This window comes from Artemia sp. Qi Xiang Cuo, chromosome 9 (assembly GCF_049724085.1).
Source record: "Artemia sp. Qi Xiang Cuo chromosome 9, ASM4972408v1, whole genome shotgun sequence".
In the NCBI taxonomy this organism is placed as follows: Eukaryota; Metazoa; Arthropoda; class Branchiopoda; order Anostraca; family Artemiidae; genus Artemia; species Artemia sp. Qi Xiang Cuo.
The window spans coordinates 25566719-25586828 of record NC_142802.1 but is presented as its reverse complement, the minus strand read 5'-3'; the positions used below and the strand labels follow the sequence as shown (position 1 = coordinate 25586828).

General features: G+C 35.1%; 1 protein-coding gene across 1 annotated transcript in view; it reads right to left on the bottom strand.

Moving 5' to 3' along the window:
• Window positions 1–17338: 17338 nt before the first annotated feature.
• The window catches only part of ATPsyngamma (ATP synthase, gamma subunit), a 62457-nt gene continuing 59685 nt past the window's right edge, over window positions 17339–20110 (bottom strand). Inside the window, exons 5-6 of the mRNA XM_089094416.1 lie at window positions 19216–19436; window positions 17339–17641 (exon numbers count right to left, since the gene is read on the bottom strand). Of these exons, the coding sequence (XP_088950542.1) occupies window positions 17541–17641; window positions 19216–19436 (322 nt within the window). The 3' untranslated portion in view covers window positions 17339–17540. The remainder of the gene's footprint in view (window positions 17642–19215; window positions 19437–20110) is intronic.

Here is a 20110-nt window from a genome sequence, read left to right as displayed (position 1 = left end):
ATTTGCAATGGAGTTCTGACTATACGTGTGTCTTATTTTTTAGGCCAGACCATCTTAATATTAAATTAGGCTAATCAGAAAACTTTGAATATAGCTTTGAACTTAGAAGCTTAATTTTTTTTATAATGCCCTTTGCCTATCACATTTAAAACAGTTGAAATGGGTGACTTTGATATTGATTGTTTTTTTTTGCTCTTCTGGATTTTTAAAAAGATATCTTGTATTAAAAACAGGTACTATCAAGGTACTATCACTTAAATATAATAGCTCCCTATGCCCCCTTCCTCTGGATACTATCTTTATGAGATACCGTCTGTGCTTTAAATAACAAAAATATTTAACTTATTGGCACCCCTTCTTTAAAAAAAATAGAGGTATTATGATTTAAATATTATAGCTCACAACCCCTCCCCCCTCTCTGGATACCACCTTGATAAAATACCGTCTTTGCTTTAAATTAGAAAAAAAAAATTTGGGGGGATCCCTTCTTTTAATAAAAAAAATTTCGAGATATTATCATTTAAATGTAATACTTCCCCCCCTCCTCTGGATACCACATTGATAGGATACTGTCTCAGCTTTCATTAGAAAAATAAGTTACTTAATAATTAACTAGGTCACTATATGGTTCAAACAAAAACGCAAACTAACGTTAAAAAGCTTAGTGTTCATTGAAAAAATTGAGGGTATGATTAAGGTGGTGCAAATACAACAATAAAAATGTCGAAATTACTTAGATATACCTCAAATTATTTGAAAATTGAGTCATAGATTTGCCGTGGCATTCAATAAGATCCAAAGAATACAATTAAAAGGGAGCACACACAAAAGCCAAATTAGGCCAGTAGCCTATGAGAAATCGCAAAATATCCAAGACAATGAACAAGTCCTAATGGGGGCCCTTGGGTCAATCAAAATATTTTAATGGTTTCCCATTGAATTTGACATCATTTTGATCTGTGTCCATTTTAAATGAAAAAAATATTTAAACTTTTGTCATCCCTGCTTTCAATAAAAAAATGAGGTACCATCACTTAAATATGATATCTCCCTATCACCCTTCCTATAGGCAATAATTTACAATTTATTTTTTAATCATATTTTTTAGGTAACTTCCAATTTAATCTTTAATTCCCAAACCTTGTGCATAGCTTAGTCTATAGCTAAATTTTGTCAAAATAGAAGGTTTTTTTTTGGGGGATTCAATTTGAAAATAAAATTCTTGACTACAAACAATGTAAGAAATATCGATTGGGAAACTGCATACGATATGATTTGAACCCATTTCATAAAGACAATCCTGTTTTTGTCAAAATACGAAGATCTGTATATTGCAATATTGGCAATTGCATCTGTCTGTTATTTATGCAAAGTAACAAAAGAGACGAAAATTAATGAACAAGAGAGACGTGAAGAATTATGGTATGCCAATTAATATTTGGCAGGGAAATTCACTGGTGATAAATCGCTAGGGGTGGCACCGTGATTGCGTGGTTTTCGGGGATTCGGAGAACCAAATGTTTTTTTGGGTTGACGCATAGATTTTTGGGGAAATACCCGAAAATTTGGGGGTAGTGCAAGCCCTGCTTGATTTCTAATCAGGAAAATTGAAATACTAAACCACACAAGAAGGAAAAGCTCCGAATTTGAGGTTGACACAATAAAGAATTGCCGCAAAATTAATTTGAAATCGACCGAATCGATAAAATAGTTCAAAAACTATATCCCTAGCCCTTGTACTTGAGTGATGAACAATTAAAAGAGTGCATAGATTCATCAGTTCAGATCACTGAGGTTATACGGCAGAAGAGATACAATAGAGAGTCAAGGAAACTTGAAGATAGCTATGCTGTTATGGTGGTGTTTTCTAGCAATTACTTGCCACCTATTGTGTGGTGTTGTGGAAGGAAAAAGGAAGTTTTTGTATATAATCGTAGAATTCTTCAGTGTTTTAAATGCCAACGTTATGGTCATCTACAAAAAAATTGTAAAGCAAATGAACCAGTTTGCTTAAGCTGTTCTGTAAAGCATGAGTCTGTGAATTGCCCTCTCAAAAACAGTGATTCTACAGAAAAAGTACAAACTTATAGATGTGCCAATTGCAAAGTCTGTTCCTCCTCAACATCTAGGGAATGTCCCATTAGGCAACAAGATAGAAATGTATTACTGATGGCACAAAAATATAACATGGGGTACAAGAGAGCCCAGGTTGTGTACAGAACATACGCACCAACAGCCTGCAAATAATCCCTCAGCCACAGCTCATTGAATCAAAAAAGTAAAGATAATACATCCGCAGGAGATATTCTTATACCTATTGTTTTCTGCCTTGGCTATCACACCTGAGATTTTTCAAATGCAGGACAGCAGTATAAACGGCTGAATAGATCATTTATGCACAGTTATCTAAACTTTGACCAGTGCAAAATTAGACAGTCTCAAAATTAAAGGTGCTATTTTAAATTCTCATAATAATGAACAAAACAACTAATTATCTGAAGATAATAACATGGAACTCACAATCATTTCTTAGAAATAAAAAAGAAATCTTCCTAAATTGTATGGACAAAGAAAATGTTGACATCTTTTGTATACAAGAAACTTGGCTTCAGAATAAAATAGTTCAAAAACTATATCCCTACCAAACTATAAGGAAGGACAGAAGCAGTGGTAATGGTGGTGGTGTAATTATAGGAATACATTAAAATATACATTTTGTTCCACTTACAATGCATTCTACGGACTCTATGAATGATAAAGGAAGAAGTAATTGGGTGCAATATATTCATCAAAGGTAAGAAACCTCTATATATAATTAATATTTATAATCCTTCAGAGAACAATGACATTGGTACCGAGTTACTTGCTTTAGTCAGTGAAATCCCAAGCAATTGTGATTATATTATTGTAGGAGACCTAAATGCTCATAGTAGTGTATGGTGCTACTGCCCAATTATAAACCAACCTGGAACCAGTGTGGAGTATTTATTCCTAAATAGCACATGTTGTTTATTGACTCCCAAAGGGTTAAGAACAAGGCACAATTCCCAGAGGTTAACATATACCACCATTGATCTTCAGTTTTTTAGCCCCAATATTGCTTCTAAAGCAAACATATCTGTTTTAGATTCTGCATCTTTTATAAGTGACCATAATTGTATCTTAATTGAAGTAGTCCAACACCTATCACCACAAAATGAAAAACAAACACCACCAAAATATAACTTGAATAAAGCGAAATGGAATGAATATACAATGAAGTGCAGACAAACTAACATAAAGGAAATTATAAGCCATGGTATAAGTAGTTGTGACCGTATAAATATTTTCCAATGTGAAATTTTAAAAATTGCAGACAGTACAGTGCCACAAATTGTTGGCAGGAACAAACATAAATGGTCTAAATGGTGGAATGAAAGTTGTGAACAAGCAAAAAAAAATTTCAACAATCTTAAAAAGAAGTATAACCGTGTAATCTGTATTGAAAAGCTCATAGAAATTAAGAAGGCTAGAGCCAGTTTTAGACGAACTATAGTTAAAGCAAAAGAAGAGTCATGGAAGAAGTTCCTTGATGTCTTGACTTTTGAAAACCTTCCTCCAATGTTTTTATATTTATAAAGTCAATGATGGGTACTCCACCAGCCTGTTCCAATCCTCCTCTATATTTGAATGGTCTTGTACTAGTTACAGATGTAGAAAAATCTATGGCAGGATTCGAACTTCTTCAATGCTGTGTTGGGTTCCATGACCCAGATTCTGAGGGAGATGCACGTACTATTTGGAAAATAAATCACATCAACAACCAGGGTAATGATGAGCCTTATAATGATCCATTTAGAATTGTTGAGCTGAATAGTGTGATATGTAGCTTGCCAGCTACTGCACCAGGTAATGATGGAATTTACCCCCATTTCATTAAAAATCTATCTGAGACTTGGGTAACAACTCTTTTGAACATCATAAATGATCAATGGTTCCATAACAAATTTCCTGAAATATGGAAAGAAGGTGTTGCAGTTATGCTACCCAAGTATGGCAAGGACCTAACCAGTTTAAATAGCTATAGATTTATTACCCTGTTGCCAGTTATTGGTAAAGTTTATGAGAGACTTATAAAAAATAGAATAAATTACATCACAACAGAGAAAAAGAATTTGAATGATTTTCAATGTGGATTTGTCAAAGATCGTAATACAGTTGAAAACTTGGTAATGTTTCAAAAAACTGCACTGCATTGCCTCCAGAACAAATTGATTATGGTTGCAGTATTCTTAGATCTGAAGGATGCCTTTGATAGCATTGTTCATAGGAAAATTCTTAATAACCTTATTGAAGCCAAATTTAAGGGAAGAATACTTGCATTAATTTATATTTTCTTAACCAAACGTAATGTTAAGGTCAAAGTTGGAAAGCAAACTACAGTGGACCAAATAACACCTATGAGATCTGTTCCCCAAGGCTCTGCATTGGGTCCCCATTTATTTAATTATAGTGTCAATGACATACCCATAGATGATGGATCTACTCACCCATCTGTCTTTGCGGATGATATAGCTTTATGGGCCACAGGTAGAACAATCGAAGAAGTAAAAGATGCTTTACAAATTTCACTTCGAGCTCTGGAAACCTGGGCCGGTGATGCTGACATTGAATTTTCCTTGGAAAAAACAGTAGCCATGTTAATCACAAATAAAAAGCTTGTGACAAAGCCAACATTGCTCCTTGATGGGCATCAAATTAAATTTGTTGAAGAGACTAAATTTCTGGGCTGCAAAATTGATTCTAAGTTATCTTGGATAAATCATGTTAATGATGTAAGCAGATCGTGCCAAAAAAGACTGAATGTGATGAAAATGTTTACTGGACCCAAACATGGAATAAAAGCTCCTTTCCTTGTGGAGTTTTACTGCAAATATATTTGTCCAAAAATTTAATACAGCTTGCAGATATATGTTTTGTCAGGGATTAGTTCTCTGAAAGAAATTGACGCAATCAAAAATTCAGCTCTTCGGATTGCCTCTGGAGCCAGGAAAACAACGCAAACAAAATTTCTACACAGTGAAGCTGGAGTACCGTTAATTCTGACCCGTATGAAAATTCAAGCACTAAGTTATCTTCAAAAGGTTTGGATCAGTGACAATAATCCTATTAAAACCAGAATCATCAAGACTGGTAAAATGCTCACAAAAAATCCATCCAGGAAAAGGAATAAGCGGTATTGCATTGAATTTGCTCTTTCATTGCTAAATGAAGAAGATGTTAGACTGAACCTAACAATGGCATTGAAGGTTCCCTCAGTGATACAAATCCCCCCTTGGACACTGAAATCCCTATCAGGAAGCACTGAATTCCCTGCAATCATAATACCACATGCACTTCCTTTATTTAAGAGACTTACAGAATCCCTATATAAGTATCATATCCAGGTGTTCACTGATGGTTCAAAAGATAATCAAGGAGTCGGTTTGGCATGTTTAATACCTAGTTTGCAAATAAGTAAAAAGTACTGTCTCCCCCATCTCTCTTCAATTTTTCAGGCAGACTGCATTGCAATTCAAATTGCCGTCAATGTGATCAGAAGTTATTGCCAAAAGCATGAACCATATATAATATTTTGTGACTCTAAGAGTGTTCTAACAGCAATTCTAAATTTCCATCTAAAAAAGAATAAAAGTTTCGAAATTCATAAATGTTACTCTATGTTGCTTTATTCATTGAATAGTGTCTGGTCAATATCTTTACAATGGTTGCCTGGTCATGCTGGGATCCCTGGTCCTAAGGTTGTGGACAAACTAGCAAAAGAAGCCATATTGGATGGTGGTGTTTTAATGCCAGACACACCAAATGAAATTAACCAGATTGCTAATATAATACAAAAGATAATAAGAAATGACCAATTATTGCTAAGTAATACAGCAACAAGCAGAATTAGCAATGACAGCATGACCTCAGCCAAATCAAATCTTGGCATTTACCATCATCTTAACCGACAAAGAGGAAGAGCTGCTTTTCGTATAAGATAAGGACATTGTGGCACAGGAAGTTATATGGGGCGTTTTTATGGTGAAAATCCCAATTGCGAAATCTGTGGAATAAATGAAACAATGTAACATATTTTGTTAGATTGTCCATCATATGTAAAATATATGAAAAAGATTAAGGACTTTTTTGAATTGTATGGTTTACCATTGCAGATAAATCATGCTACATGGAATAGTGAACATTCATTAACAATAATTAATCTCATACTGGATTTTTTGTCAATGACTGATAAACTTGGAAATGTGTAGTGCCTATCTATAAAATTGTATAAAGTGCCGTCTTTTCATTTGCAGCAGTCGGAAGTTTACTGCACATCGAAGAAAGATAAATAACACGAAATTTGGTCACAAGGTCCTTGAAAACGTGAGGTGACCTCAAATCAACTCAACTCAACAACTCTGTCGGCGGCGGCGTGCCTGCGGTGCGCCGGCGGTGTTGCGACACTTCGGTGGCACCAGGCCTCTCGTCGGCGGCGTTTGGTCGATCCGCCGGCGCGGCGTCGGGGTCTAGCTGGAACAAGTATCCTGAAATGGTATCTTGCATACCATCTAGCGCTTGGTCATCATCAAAATATTTTCTGACACATCAGAATAGTCACTTTCTGAACTTGAGGTCATATTTTTTCACAAAATGTATTTTCACTAATTTATACATATAACAATCAACAGATTTTGTAAATTTAAATTTTCACAAATGAAAAACAGTGTCGAATTCGTAGGAAATAGTTTTCGCTAATATTATTCAGCTCCGAAGTTTATCGTTGTTTTATTATTGACAACACTGTTTTGTGAATTTATTCAAACTAAAAATGCTAATAGCAGCTAAACAAAAACTCGTAGGAAACCCGGATTTTCAGGTATGAATAGACCTAAAATAGATTAAGAGGGCTAAATGTGTTTTCATTTTGGTGTCCTGGGTACTTTAAGTATCTCTTTTCGGCATGTAAAAAAGAATCCTGCATATTTTTTTGCCTATTGGCACCTTATAGTTAAATCAGCAACGTATTTGAAACATCAACTATTGTGCACATTGTTTTTTTTTTGTGGATTGGACAAGTTTAACTTCTTCAAGTTTAGCTTCTGAACTATTCATATTTGTAGCTGGACTACAAAAATGATAAATATGAATGAACTACAAATTCGACTACACATTTTTTATTTTTTATTTTTTTTGTGGATTGAACAAGTTTAACTTCTTCAAGTTTAGCTTCTGAACTATTCATATTTGTAGCTGGACTACAAAAATGATAAATATGAATGAACTACAAATTTGACTACATATTTGTTGTTGAAATCCTAGCGAGCTTCAGTACTAAGAATGCATTTAACTATAACAGTATTCAGAGACTGAAATATATTTCTTTTTGGTTCGTGATAATAATAATTCTTGACTGGGAATTATTACGCTTCCCTGCTCACGGATAGTCTATTCAAATCTTCCAAAACTAATCTACATGAAATATTTGAATACAATTTGTTATTTAAAAAATCCGACGCTTCTCTTGTTTTCCCCTAGATTCCTCTAGGTACCCATTTGAAGTTGGATGGACTTTTGGCTTCTCTTACAGGGAAACGCCACTGTCCTTCGCCCCAAACCAAACAATAGGCACCACTGGGACTTGCACCAGCGACCCTGTGAGTTCAGCATGCCAACCATTTGGGCAGGATTGATTCTTGTAACTAAAATTGGATCAATAACAATGGGTCCTAGTGGTGAAAGAGGATCGCACGTATATGAGCGATTGATGTACTCAAATATCAACTACAAAACAACATTTTTGTGTTCTGATAAGATTTATATATATATATACATATATATATATATATATATATATATATATATATATATATATATATATATATATATATATATATATATATATATGTATGTGTTACCGTGAATGTCCTTTTCCTCTGCTTGAATTCAATTAGCTTTGCGAGTCAGCTTTTTCAGTCTTATGCAAGCTATGATGGTAAAAGTTAAAGTTAGATTATGTTAGTTTAGGGTTAAATTCGGTTATAAATATCAGAAATGGGTTAAAACCTAAGCTAACCTAACCTGTCATCATTAAACCTTGCATTAAATTGAAAAAGCTGACTGGCAACGCTGACTAAATCCAAGGAGAAATAGAAGGTATTTCGGACATTTGCCGGTGAATGTCGACATTCATGAATCTCGAACATTCGCGGTAACATATAAATTTCTGAAAATAGGTCGATGATGGTGTTATGTTTGGAAAAAAATTTTGATCACCTTTTTACTCGTCCTCACTACCTGAAGGAGGAAAGAAAGATATTTTAAAAAAAACTTTAAATATACCAGGAAACGTCTCTCCGAGAGGGATGTACGTCCGGAACCATTTGGTGCTTGATTTAGGCAAAGGCTCAAGAGATATATAAAACCCAGCAATTAAACCAGGCAGGGGTGGTTCTCGCCTATCTTGCGTCCATCCCCCTGTCTCCCAAAAATTTTCAGGTCAACTTCTAACAAAATTTTCATTTATTAGCGAAACATTTATTAGCGAAGAAGAAGAAATAGTCTATATAGTAGAATAAAATTGCCAATCATTGGTTGGCAATTTTCGAAATTTTCTTGTGAAATATTATCGCATTTAATCAGCAGTTGTACCGAACCAATCCTGCTCAATTCATCCTCAGGGACATACTGTGGTGTTTCTCCTCACCATATTATAGCGCAGACGGTTTGATATCATTCTATTATCCCTTATTGTTTTAGTTTTGTTTTTGTTTAAAGCTTTTTCCAATAGGCAATGATTAGAAGTCCTCCCCAAAAAAAAGTCCCCCCCAGATCCCACCTCAAATGCCAGTGATAGTGATACCCATCTTGGCTGGTCAAGCACACTATCTCAAAGTTCAAATGATAGCTCCAATTCTGAGAATAAGACAATGATAATTGTAGGGGCTAGTGTCAAAATAACTGATGATAATTGTTCTCAATATGCCTTCTTCAGAAGCTCTAAAAAAGGAAAAAAATCTTCCCACCCAAATGAATTTTACTTGTCCCCACCCAAGATCATTCCTTCAAAAGCTTTGTACTATACCCTAAAATTAATCCTATTATCCCTTTTGAAATAAAAAAGATCACTGCAATAAGAGTTGCAATTTTCAAATTGATAAAATCAATGTTCTCTCTTAATATTAACCGTGATGGATCTCTGCTAATAGCCGTCCAAGATCAGAAATCAGTAGACACAATAATTAACCTAAAATTCCTTCTGAATACCCCAATTAATGCATCTAAATGGAACCCAAAACAATCACCAACAAAAATAGTAGTTTATAATATTCCCCCAGAGATATCCATTCAGGAGTTAAAAGAAGGGCTCTCAGATAGGGCTGGCACCACAATCCCAGTTGATGATGTTACCCAACTTGGAAAACCCAACTCTAATGGTGTAAAAACTAGTAAACCCGTCATATTCACACTGAAAGAAAATATTAGTATCCCAGAAAAGTTATTCCTATTTGGGCAAATCATACCACACAAGGAATACAAACCTAAGCCTATCCAGTATCAGAAGTGTCTCAAACTGGGACACACAACAAACAAATGCAATGAAATTCTCCTAGAGTGTAGTAATTGTAAAGCATATCATCCTAAAGAGTTGACAACTTGCAACAACACTCAGCCTACATGTATCAATTGCAAAGGCCCACATGAATCTACAAATAAATTATTATGCCCTGCATATAAGAAAAGAGCTCTAAAACTCCAAATAGTAACAGAGAAGGCCATCCCATGCCCCTTTGCAGCAATGGAAGCAAATGCTGCCCAACAATACCAAATAAAGCCCGTAACGAAACCAAATAAAACCCCCCCGTCGAACGCCCCGAATGCATCCAGTACCCCGCATAAAACACCATCTTCTAAGACCCCTAGCTCACATCCCTATCAGAAGGAATCACCAAGTCAACAAGCCTCCTTGTTCGGTGAGATGAGGTCAGCCTGCCCCCCCCCCTCCCAAGAAGAAACAAACCAGAAACACTACCAGGAATTATTTCCTTAACTGACAAACAGGATGCACAACCAAACATGCAATCCCCAAATATATGCTTATTCATTCTAAACAGTTCAGGCCATGAACATACATCAACTACAGAAAACAAAAATCATTGCAGAATTGGCAAAAATCTACATCCCCGATGATATGCTCATTCAAGCAAAAAAAGATCTTGCTTTACTTTTAACAAAGCTGAACATTGATGCACAGTCATATGAAAAATAAATCAACAACACAACACATATCAATACTCCAGTGAAACATAAGATCACTCACAGAAAATAAGCTAAATAAACTAATATATTTTATGAATAATAAATCCATTAATTTTGCTTGCCTCCAGGAAACTCATTTAACCCAAAATCAACAAATTAAGTCTCTGGGATATACTATCCCGAGAAAGGATAGATCATCAGAGAGAAAAGGAGGTGGTGTAGCTCTATTAGTTAAAAATAATATAAAATTCTGTGGCATCAATTTTCCAGATTTTGCTAATGATGTTGATGCAATTGGTATCAGTGTTTGGCTGAATTATATAAAAACCTAAATAATAAGCTTTTATAACCCTAATGGCCAAACTACAGATGCCATGGATTTCTTTAATTATATTATTAATTCTAATATGTTAAAAAATATAATTATTTGTGGATATTTCAATGCCCACAGCCTTTTGTGGGGGAATAAACCAGCAAATAAAGCTGGTAAATTGATTGAGTATATGACTTCAAATAATAACGAATTAGCTGTTGCTACCCCTCTAAACCTGAATACTTATTTCAACCCCAAAAGTGGCAGATTCTACGCAACTGACCAAAAAATTGTGTCATTAAATATTTTGAATAAAATTTATGTGAATAAAATGGATAGTCTGTGTACTGACCACTTTGTTATAATGTGCTCCCTAAATGAACCTGCAGAAACTCTACCACATACCTCCAAATATATCAAACACTAAAGCAAATTGGTCTATGTTCCAAAATAAGCTAAATGATGAAATCACAAGTTTCACCCGAAATTCATATATTTCAAACACAACAGTTGACACACAAGCTGAAGTATTGACATCTTTATTAATAAATACAGCTAATCATGCTATCCCCAGGACAACACCTAAGAATATCCTACCCTAAACATATTCCTAAAGCATGGTGGACAAATGAGTGCCAAAATAAATGGAGAATAAAAAAGGCAGGTAGGACAGAATTCATAAAAAAAACCATCACCTACTACATATTTAAAAAAATTACAAGCAGAATCTAACCTAAAAAGGACTATAATAGATACTAAATATAATTACTGGAATAATTTTGCAAGTAATCTCTCCAGAGAAACACATGAGCCAATTATACATAAAGTCATAAGTCATATCTGTGGGGAAAAAACTTTCCCCAACCACTCCTGTATGGGCTCATTCATAATAATACCTATTATGACAATGATATTGAAAAAGCAAACCTATTTGCCACTCTATTTGTTAATAAGCTAACATCAAATAATCGAAGCAAAATGTCCCCGATTCCTATCAACCCAAGTTACCAACCACGCGCAGGATCCGAGTATATAAGTAGTCCATTTTCAATCCAGGAAATGAATAATGCAGTACATCATATTAGAACCGAAACTAGCAGCAGCTATGACAATACACACCCTACATGGATAAAGAATCTCACCCCTTCATACAAACAAGAACTGCTAAATTGTTATAATCACGCTTGGGCATCTTCTATGTTCCCCAATATATGGAAATGTTCGTCCCTCCTACCAATCCTAAAGAAAAATAAACCCAAATAGAACCCTGAGTCCTATAGGCCCATAATGATTACTCCTGTGATGGCGAAAAATAATGGAGAAAATGATCTATCACAGACTCCTCTGGTCTGTTGAAAAAAACAATATGATCCCTCACACTCAAACTGGATTCAGGAAACACCACTCATCAACAGATGCTTTCATTTTTTAACAAATTCAATACATAAATCAGTTTCAAAAAATAATGACCTAGTTTGAGCGTCTCTAAACTTTTGGATGACGTGCGACAATGTTAGCCACTAAATCTTTTTTGCCAAGTTTGCAAAGCTTGGACCACCCCCCAAGCACGCCTTCTTTATTACTTCTACCATGGAACTCCGAAGTTTCGTTATTTGTGTTGGTTCAGCCTCTTCACCCCAAAAGACAACAACCAAAGGCCTACCTCAGGGAGCAGTCCTCAGTTGCCTCCTGTTTGCCCTATATCTCTGGGACATGAACCTACCCCACACGAATCTACAATATGCTGACGATCTGGTGCTATGGTCATCTGGCAACACCTTTGAGGTAGCAGAGTCAAATCGGCAAGAGTCACTTTTCCAATTTGAAAAATTCTCTCAACATTCAGATTTGCCCATTGCACCTACCAAGTCAAAAATAATCCAATTTCACCGGAAGCGAAACCATGTTAAAGCAAAACAAACTCTAAATAAAAAAACTATTCCAGAAGATAATCATATTAATTACCTAGGTCTCATGCTTGACCAAAAACTTAATTTCCACCTCCACATTTCAAACACAATAAAAAAATGCTATAGAAAAACAAATATACTAAAAAGACTTCTTTCCACACCCTGGGGCTGTAAGGAGAAAACCTCACTCCAGTTTTATAAATCACATATAAGACCACATATTGACTATGGGCTCATCGTATATGGTGCATGTGCAAAGACCCAGATGCAAAAAATTGAAACAACACAAAATGATATAATACGCCTCATAATTGGTCTTAGGAAACCCACAAGCACCAAGTTTCTGCTTATGGAGAGTGGATTAACAACAATAAGGGAGAGACGTAGCTTTCTCTTGACAAAACATCTTACAAAAATTGAATCAAATAGCTCACACACTCTACATAATTGGTTAAGAAATCCAGCCATATATAGAGGCATTGCAGATGAGTATGCCAACATTCAGAAGAAGTTCCCCGTACCAGCAAAGTCTATTGCACCCACTTTCCCTCAATCCCCTCCATGGAATTGGTCAAATCCCATAATAAAGACTGATTTCTCAACGTGAACAAAAGATTTAACCCCCATCGCTTTTGTCCAGAAAAAATTTCATGAACTTAATACAATTACCTATAAAAATCACTTCCAAATATTTGTTGATGGGTCAAAAATGAATGAGAAGGTAGCAAGTGGTGCTTTCCTTCCTCACCTGAAAATTGCAATGGGCGAGAGATTATATAATAATTTATCTCTAATGTCTGCTGAGTTAAATTCTATAATCTTGGTATTAGAACACATTAAGGAAAACCAACCTTAGATTGCAAATTCAAATAATATTATTGTATATTCCGACTCTTTATCCAGCCTTGAGTAGCTGGCCTCAGCTCCTCAGTATAAGTTGGACATTGACACTTATCATTGTCTCAGTATTATAGATAATCTTGCTTCAAGTGGCATAAAAACCTATTTTCGGTATATTCTTAGCCACTCTGGCATAAATGGTAATTATCAGTTTGATGAAATAGCAAAAAATACAATAAATATTGACCAGCCAAATGGGAGCACAATCCTGATCAGAGATATTTACCGATGGAGACTCTCCGATAATAATTTTAATAAGAATAATCCTATCCTTTCCCCCTTTCCCAATAAGTCCCCTCTTTGCAGGCATTGTAATATGAATAATGAAACAATTGACCATTGCCTATTTGAATGTAATATGCTGACGTCTGCACAACATACCCTGCTTTGCAAACTGTTAAAATGCTTCAAACACCACAAAATCTCACTATCAGCCAAGAGCCTAGCCAACTATACCTGCACACAGAGCATAGAAATCGACATCTATCAACTCATAATTGAACTCCTAGAGTTAAAATATCTACTGAAAGATATCTGAAAATATTTAATAATCATGAGGCAATCAAGCCAGTAGCTCTGTAGCCCACAGAGTGAAGCAAAAGGAAAAGGGCTAAATAGTATCACTGAAAAGCCCGCCCGCTGTTAAATAGAAGAAGTAGAAGAATGTCGACATTCATGAATCTCGAACATTCATGTTACCGTGAACATTCGCGGTAACATATATATTTCTGAAAATAGGTCGATGATGGTGTTATGTTTGGAAAAAAATTTTGATCACCTTTTTACTCGCCCTCACTACCTGAAGGAGGAAAGAAAGATATTTAAAAAAAAACTTTAAATATACCAGGAAACGTCTCTCCGAGAGGGATGTACGTCCGGAACCATTTGGTGCTTGATTTAGGCAAAGGCTCAAGAGATATATAAAACCCAGCAATTAAACCAGGCAGGGGTGGTTCTCGCCTATCTTGCGTCCATCCCCCTGTCTCCCAAAAATTTTCAGGTCAACTTCTAACAAAATTTTCATTTATTAGCGAAATTTTTCATACACTCAAATCAGGCTTTCCTTACTTTATATAGGAAAAATGAAAGTTTCGGATTCAATTTGCTTATACTTACTGCTAACTGCGCCTTTTTCTTTATTTTAATAAAGATAGAATTACAAGATGATTATAAATATTAGATTATTTATTTCCAATTTTGTGCCCCTAATATTTATAAACCCGAGAAAAGTCCCCCCCCCCACTCCTCAAAACCGCCTCTGAAACCACGTAAACAACAAGCAGGGTATCAGGAATCCATAATGTTTCTGTTACCATCGAATATGAAAGCGATTTATATGGTTGCACTGTCACTTCATGCTCTAGAACAACAGAATTGACTTTAACGTGTGTTGTCTGCAGAGTCAAGCAAATCATTGGGGGATTGAATCATTTTCCCAAGCAGATTCTTCTTTAGAGGGGTAGACATAAATATAAGATATTTTGCAAAAAAAAAAAAATCGTTTCGACGAGGGATCTATGGTTTGAGATACGATTACGAGGGGGGGGGGATTTTTGCGTATTGTGGTATGTATATGAAGTTGTATTTCAGCCAAAATCTTGGAATTTTTTCTACGGGGAATGTAAAATTCTCTTAAAGCTCATATTTATTAAAGCTCATTATCATTCACAATGATATTTAGCTAAACCCGGACCCAATAATAACAAAATTTAATGACATTAACGAGCTGGCTCCGAGATGAGGGTACGAGTCTTTCACGTTTTTTTAGAGATTAAAAATTTAATTATTTTGCTTGGTAAAAGTAAGGGTTGGGCTAAATTAAAACTTGATACAACCTTTTTTAAAAATTAAATAAAACAGCTTAGCGGGGTAGTTTTGTAAACATTTTCTATCAAATCAATCCTAATTCTTTTTTAATGGACATATTTTTATTATTTGTTAACTGTGGAAATAATTTTAAAGTTGTGTCCATCTTTTCTTTTTGACAACGAAACTGTTGAAATACGATTTAGATTTTAAGCTAAATTTTAATATTCAGTGAAATCTCCGATAAGCCACAGTTTTCAACCATAATATTCTAGTTATGGATGAAGTTCCAAGCCGTTAAAAAAATAAATAAAAAATAAAAAAACACTGTTGGCCTTTCATCGGGTATTTATTTGCTGGCAAACCAGTAATAAAAAAAAATACATCGGGCGAACCCCTTTTGCAAGGCCGTATCCAGGAGGGGGGGGGGGGTAGTTAGGGGTTTGACTTCCCAATAACCAATAAATAATGCTGGCAAGTCTGGTGCCCCCTTCATGGCAATTTCCTTTCCCCCATGAAAACTTCCTTCATGGACAGATCCTCCAACATAACCCCCGATTTGTGGAGCGACGACACTATACCTATTTGTGGTAAAAATCCTCAACATAAAACGATTACAAAAAATTCATTTAGTTTTACTGTTTTAAATAGACTCTTTAAATCCTTTCTTTTTAAAGGTATAGGAAAAATAAACGGTTATGCCTTGGTCAGGGCCGTATTCACGATATTTTTTTCGAGAGGATAATTTTTTTAAACTTTGAAAAAACGCATCCAAAAAAATATATTCATTTTTGTTACGTTTTTACAAGCGAGACAATTTTTTTTTATGAATCCAAGTCTGACCCCCCCCCAAATCCTATTGATCCAAGTCTGATTAATTCAAGTTATTTGCTACAAAAAATTGCTCAAAAGGTGAAATTAGACCTCGTTATTTTGGATTTTTGAATTTAGTTAAGGCAAGCCAATCATAGGGCTTCATTATAAATTGTTAGCTGTATGAAAAAAAACTGTTTGGTAATTTTACCATATGTTGATGATGATGTAGGTTACTATGGTACGATGTTTAACGGCCACTGCTCTAAATACAGGGGTAATACAGGAAAAAATTTCTTAGCTTAACTACACAAGTATTTCCTATCTAATATGTAACTTTTTTTCTGTCTGAGCATTTTTAGTTTCTATCTAGTCTAAATAACTAGGGAATCAAGTCAAGTTAGCTAAATCTCATTGTGAATGAACCTTTAGGAACCAAGACTCCGGCACTTATGCGAAAGTTTATTTCGAGGAACGAGCAAATTCGAAAACGTACAGAAACAAAAAAAAAACAGGCAACTTCTCCAAAAAAAAGAGAATCATTAATTTTCTTTCGAGTAAGTAGGTTTTTAAGTGAATTTTAAGATAGTCAAGTCAATTGGCTTTTGATGGGTCTCACGCATTTTTTTTTCGAAGGGGGAAGGGATAAAATCTAGTTTTCCAGGACTTTCCTTGTGGATAAAAAATTAAAGTCCAATCTAGAGCTTTAATGCTAATGGTAAGTTTAGACGCATTCGAAGAATTTAGCTGGCCGTTTTTCCGTCTTATTTTTGCACGCATGTAAACTTTTTCTTTTTTGAATAAACACACATATACGACACCCAGTCTTGAATGCTAAATAAAGGATCGTTTTTCCTAGTGCTTCAATTACTTATGCCCTTATAGTTAGAACAAACAAACTTGAAAGAGCCCCCAATCTCTAAAATCAGTAGTATGACTTCTAAAAAACCATTTTTATTCATTTTTATTTTCTGTTTCTACATTGACATAAAGAAATATTATGTAGTTGGTCACTAAATTCCACGACAAATGCGATTAGGATTCAAAATATCCCACTATTATATTTTGAACCCCATACCCTTCTTCCATAACCCTTTTTACAGACTGGAATACTATTTTACAACATGTCTGAATTATTGTTAAGGATGATGTTTAAATTGTACATTGCCAGCCTTTTTGTTCTGAATCTGGAGTCGATTCTACTACTGTTAATAACAACTCACTGGAGCACCAAGCCACCTGAGGCCAACACAGCTTCGCACGGTCTTCTTACACCCAGTCGATTGCATGCAAATAAAAAGAAAGGCATACCAAATGGTTGGTGAAAAGGGCAATTACTTGCTTTTAATTGAAACATTTTACAACAAGAAAAAAAAATTGTACTAGAAACTGTCAATTTGAAGATACTAGGGGGCTACTAGACTTCAAATCAAGAGTTTCCAATAATTCATATTCCAATGGTTGGTTAAACTGAAGCGAGTTTCATACAGAATATCCTGTTAGACCCATTCATGATATATTTAAAGAGCTGAAGCGCCAGAAATAATTTCAATAAGCTCTCGAGTGATAACAGCTTGGCGAGTTCTGTTGTACGTCATTTGCAACTTATCAATCATTTCGCCTGAAATAAAAGTCAAAATCAAACGAGACATCATATTTGAAGACAAAAACCCTGAAATTCAAATTTGAAGCAGAGAAAAAACAAGAAGTAAATGTTGAACAACGCTTAATACACGAATAACTAAAGTAGTACCTATTGGTGGGAGGCTTGGGTAGTTTATGTTTGCAGGATTCCTTAAAATCTGAATTTTTATAAAAATTTTCGTCATCGTATAAGTGGAAGAAAAGCTACAGGCCTTTGAGATGATGAAAAAACCTCACCCAAAACAAATAAACATGAACTATCAAACTACTATTTTTTTTATATTATTTATCTGCCAAATATGACAACAGAAGCAATACAATTTGAAGCATAATGTTGGAACCATGTTGCAAGCATGCAACATTCAATGTTGTTTCTGAAGGTCAGAAACAACCGTTATTCCAAAACATTGACGACACAAGACGAAATAAGTAATATATCTTGAATTTATTTGTGCAACATTGGAACAAAATTATATATAAAGAGTTATCTTTTATACTCTACTTCAACAACTTATTTTCAACAACTGTTATTAAGTGCTAAAAGAATTGAAGTAACACGCCAATATATTCTGCTTTATTTTGGTACATAGATATGAATTATGTTGCATTATACAGATTACACAGCAATATGTTGCAGATTACGGGAAAGTAGACTTGGTATAAGTATCGTGTACTACTTTTAACAAATTTTGAGACATTTCCTTTTGAATGAATTACTCTTACATGTTAAACAAAGCGTCTACTTCCTATAAAATATTTCAACTAATAGAAAATATAAAAATAGCTTTACTGAAACTTTTTAATGCAGATAAGAACTTCTAAAATGAAATATCAATCAAAGAACTTGTCACTGAATATCTTTAAAATTTTGTAGTTCAAAACCATGAGCACCAGTCACCCCCGGCCAAATGGAAAGACGTCGTACAACATTATAATATGTACATATACAGTTTTCAAGGGGAGGGGGTGAAGGGATCAAAACCACCTTCAATGTACTAATTTGAATGTCTGACCTCTTTCAACAAAAGAGGATGGAGGGATAAATTCTTCTCAAATTGGTCTGAATACCACCCCCCTAAAAAAAGAAGAAATTTAAGGCCTATCTATACGCTTTCATTTTTGACTATACGGACTATGATTATCAACCACTCCCCGAAAAAATTCGTGTTTGGCGCTTATTAGGATAAGTGCTTTAATTTGGATGAAGATTATGCAGGAAAAAGGCAAGTTAAGTCATAAAGTATGTGACAAATGGTTTCATTTTTTTAATTTATGATTTAATTAATTTTAGCCGATTCTTCAATTTTATAGGTGAACAAGAAGAAATACTAACAGAAACTATCTGTAAGTTTTGTAGAAAAAAAAATCTATAGGGAAGCTAGAAGAAAAAGAGGAATAGGGTGGGCTTGGGGGCAGCCAGTGTTCTCATCAAATTTTATTCCCTCCCTCAAAATAAATTTAAGCGTAGGTGGTCGCCTTTATACAAGCGTAGGTGGTTACCTTTAGGGTTTGATTTCTAGCCTAAATAAAACCGCACTTAATTCAACATACGAGCGTTTTTGCTGGCGTTATCCATAGCAGTCATTCTAGACGACTGTTCAGAAGTAGCATTCTCCTTCATTGTGTAGTAGATCAATGAGGCCAGTGAATACTCCACATAAGATTGGATAACGTCACTATCTAGGGAATCGTAAGCAGCAATAGTGTCAGCTGATTCGATGGCATTCTTGCTAAAAACGGGTATGTTAGTCGTGCGGAAAGATACAACAGATCTGAAAAAGTGATTGTAGTTTATTGCACGAATGCTAAACTAAAAAACATGATAAAACGATAAGAGAGGAAACCCGTGTTTGCTTCCGAAAAAAAGGTCACTAGCGGAGTAACCAATAAAAAACAAACAAGAACCAAAAAAAAATATGAGAGACGTGCAAATATAAACAAATAAAACAATAACTAAACAACTAATACAGGTCGCTAAGGCTAGGAATAAGTGAAGATGAAAAGGTGAAGTTGGGTAACGGAAAGATAGATCAAGCGACAGCTTCACTTACCTTGGTAGTATATATTATTAGTAAGGACGGGGGGTGCCGGAGGATGTTCAAAGCAGAATAGCCAAGGCTCGGGGTGTTTCGCAGTTGAAAAAAGCTTGGAAGAATAGGAACATAAGTCTGCGAACCAAGATTAAAATATTGGAAGCTACAGTGATGACAGTGGTCAAATATGCTTCTGAAGCATTGGCACTCCAAAAAACACAGGCAGATTTGCTAGATGCTTTGCAGAGAAACTGCCTACGGGTTATATTGGGTACCCAGCTGACTGACAGTACTTCAAACAGTAGGCTGTACGAAGTGTTCTTAGATCCCGTTTTCTAGGGTTATAATGAGAGAAAGGCTGAGATGGCTAGGACACGTTCTGCCGATGAAGGATAACGGATTGCCAAAGATTG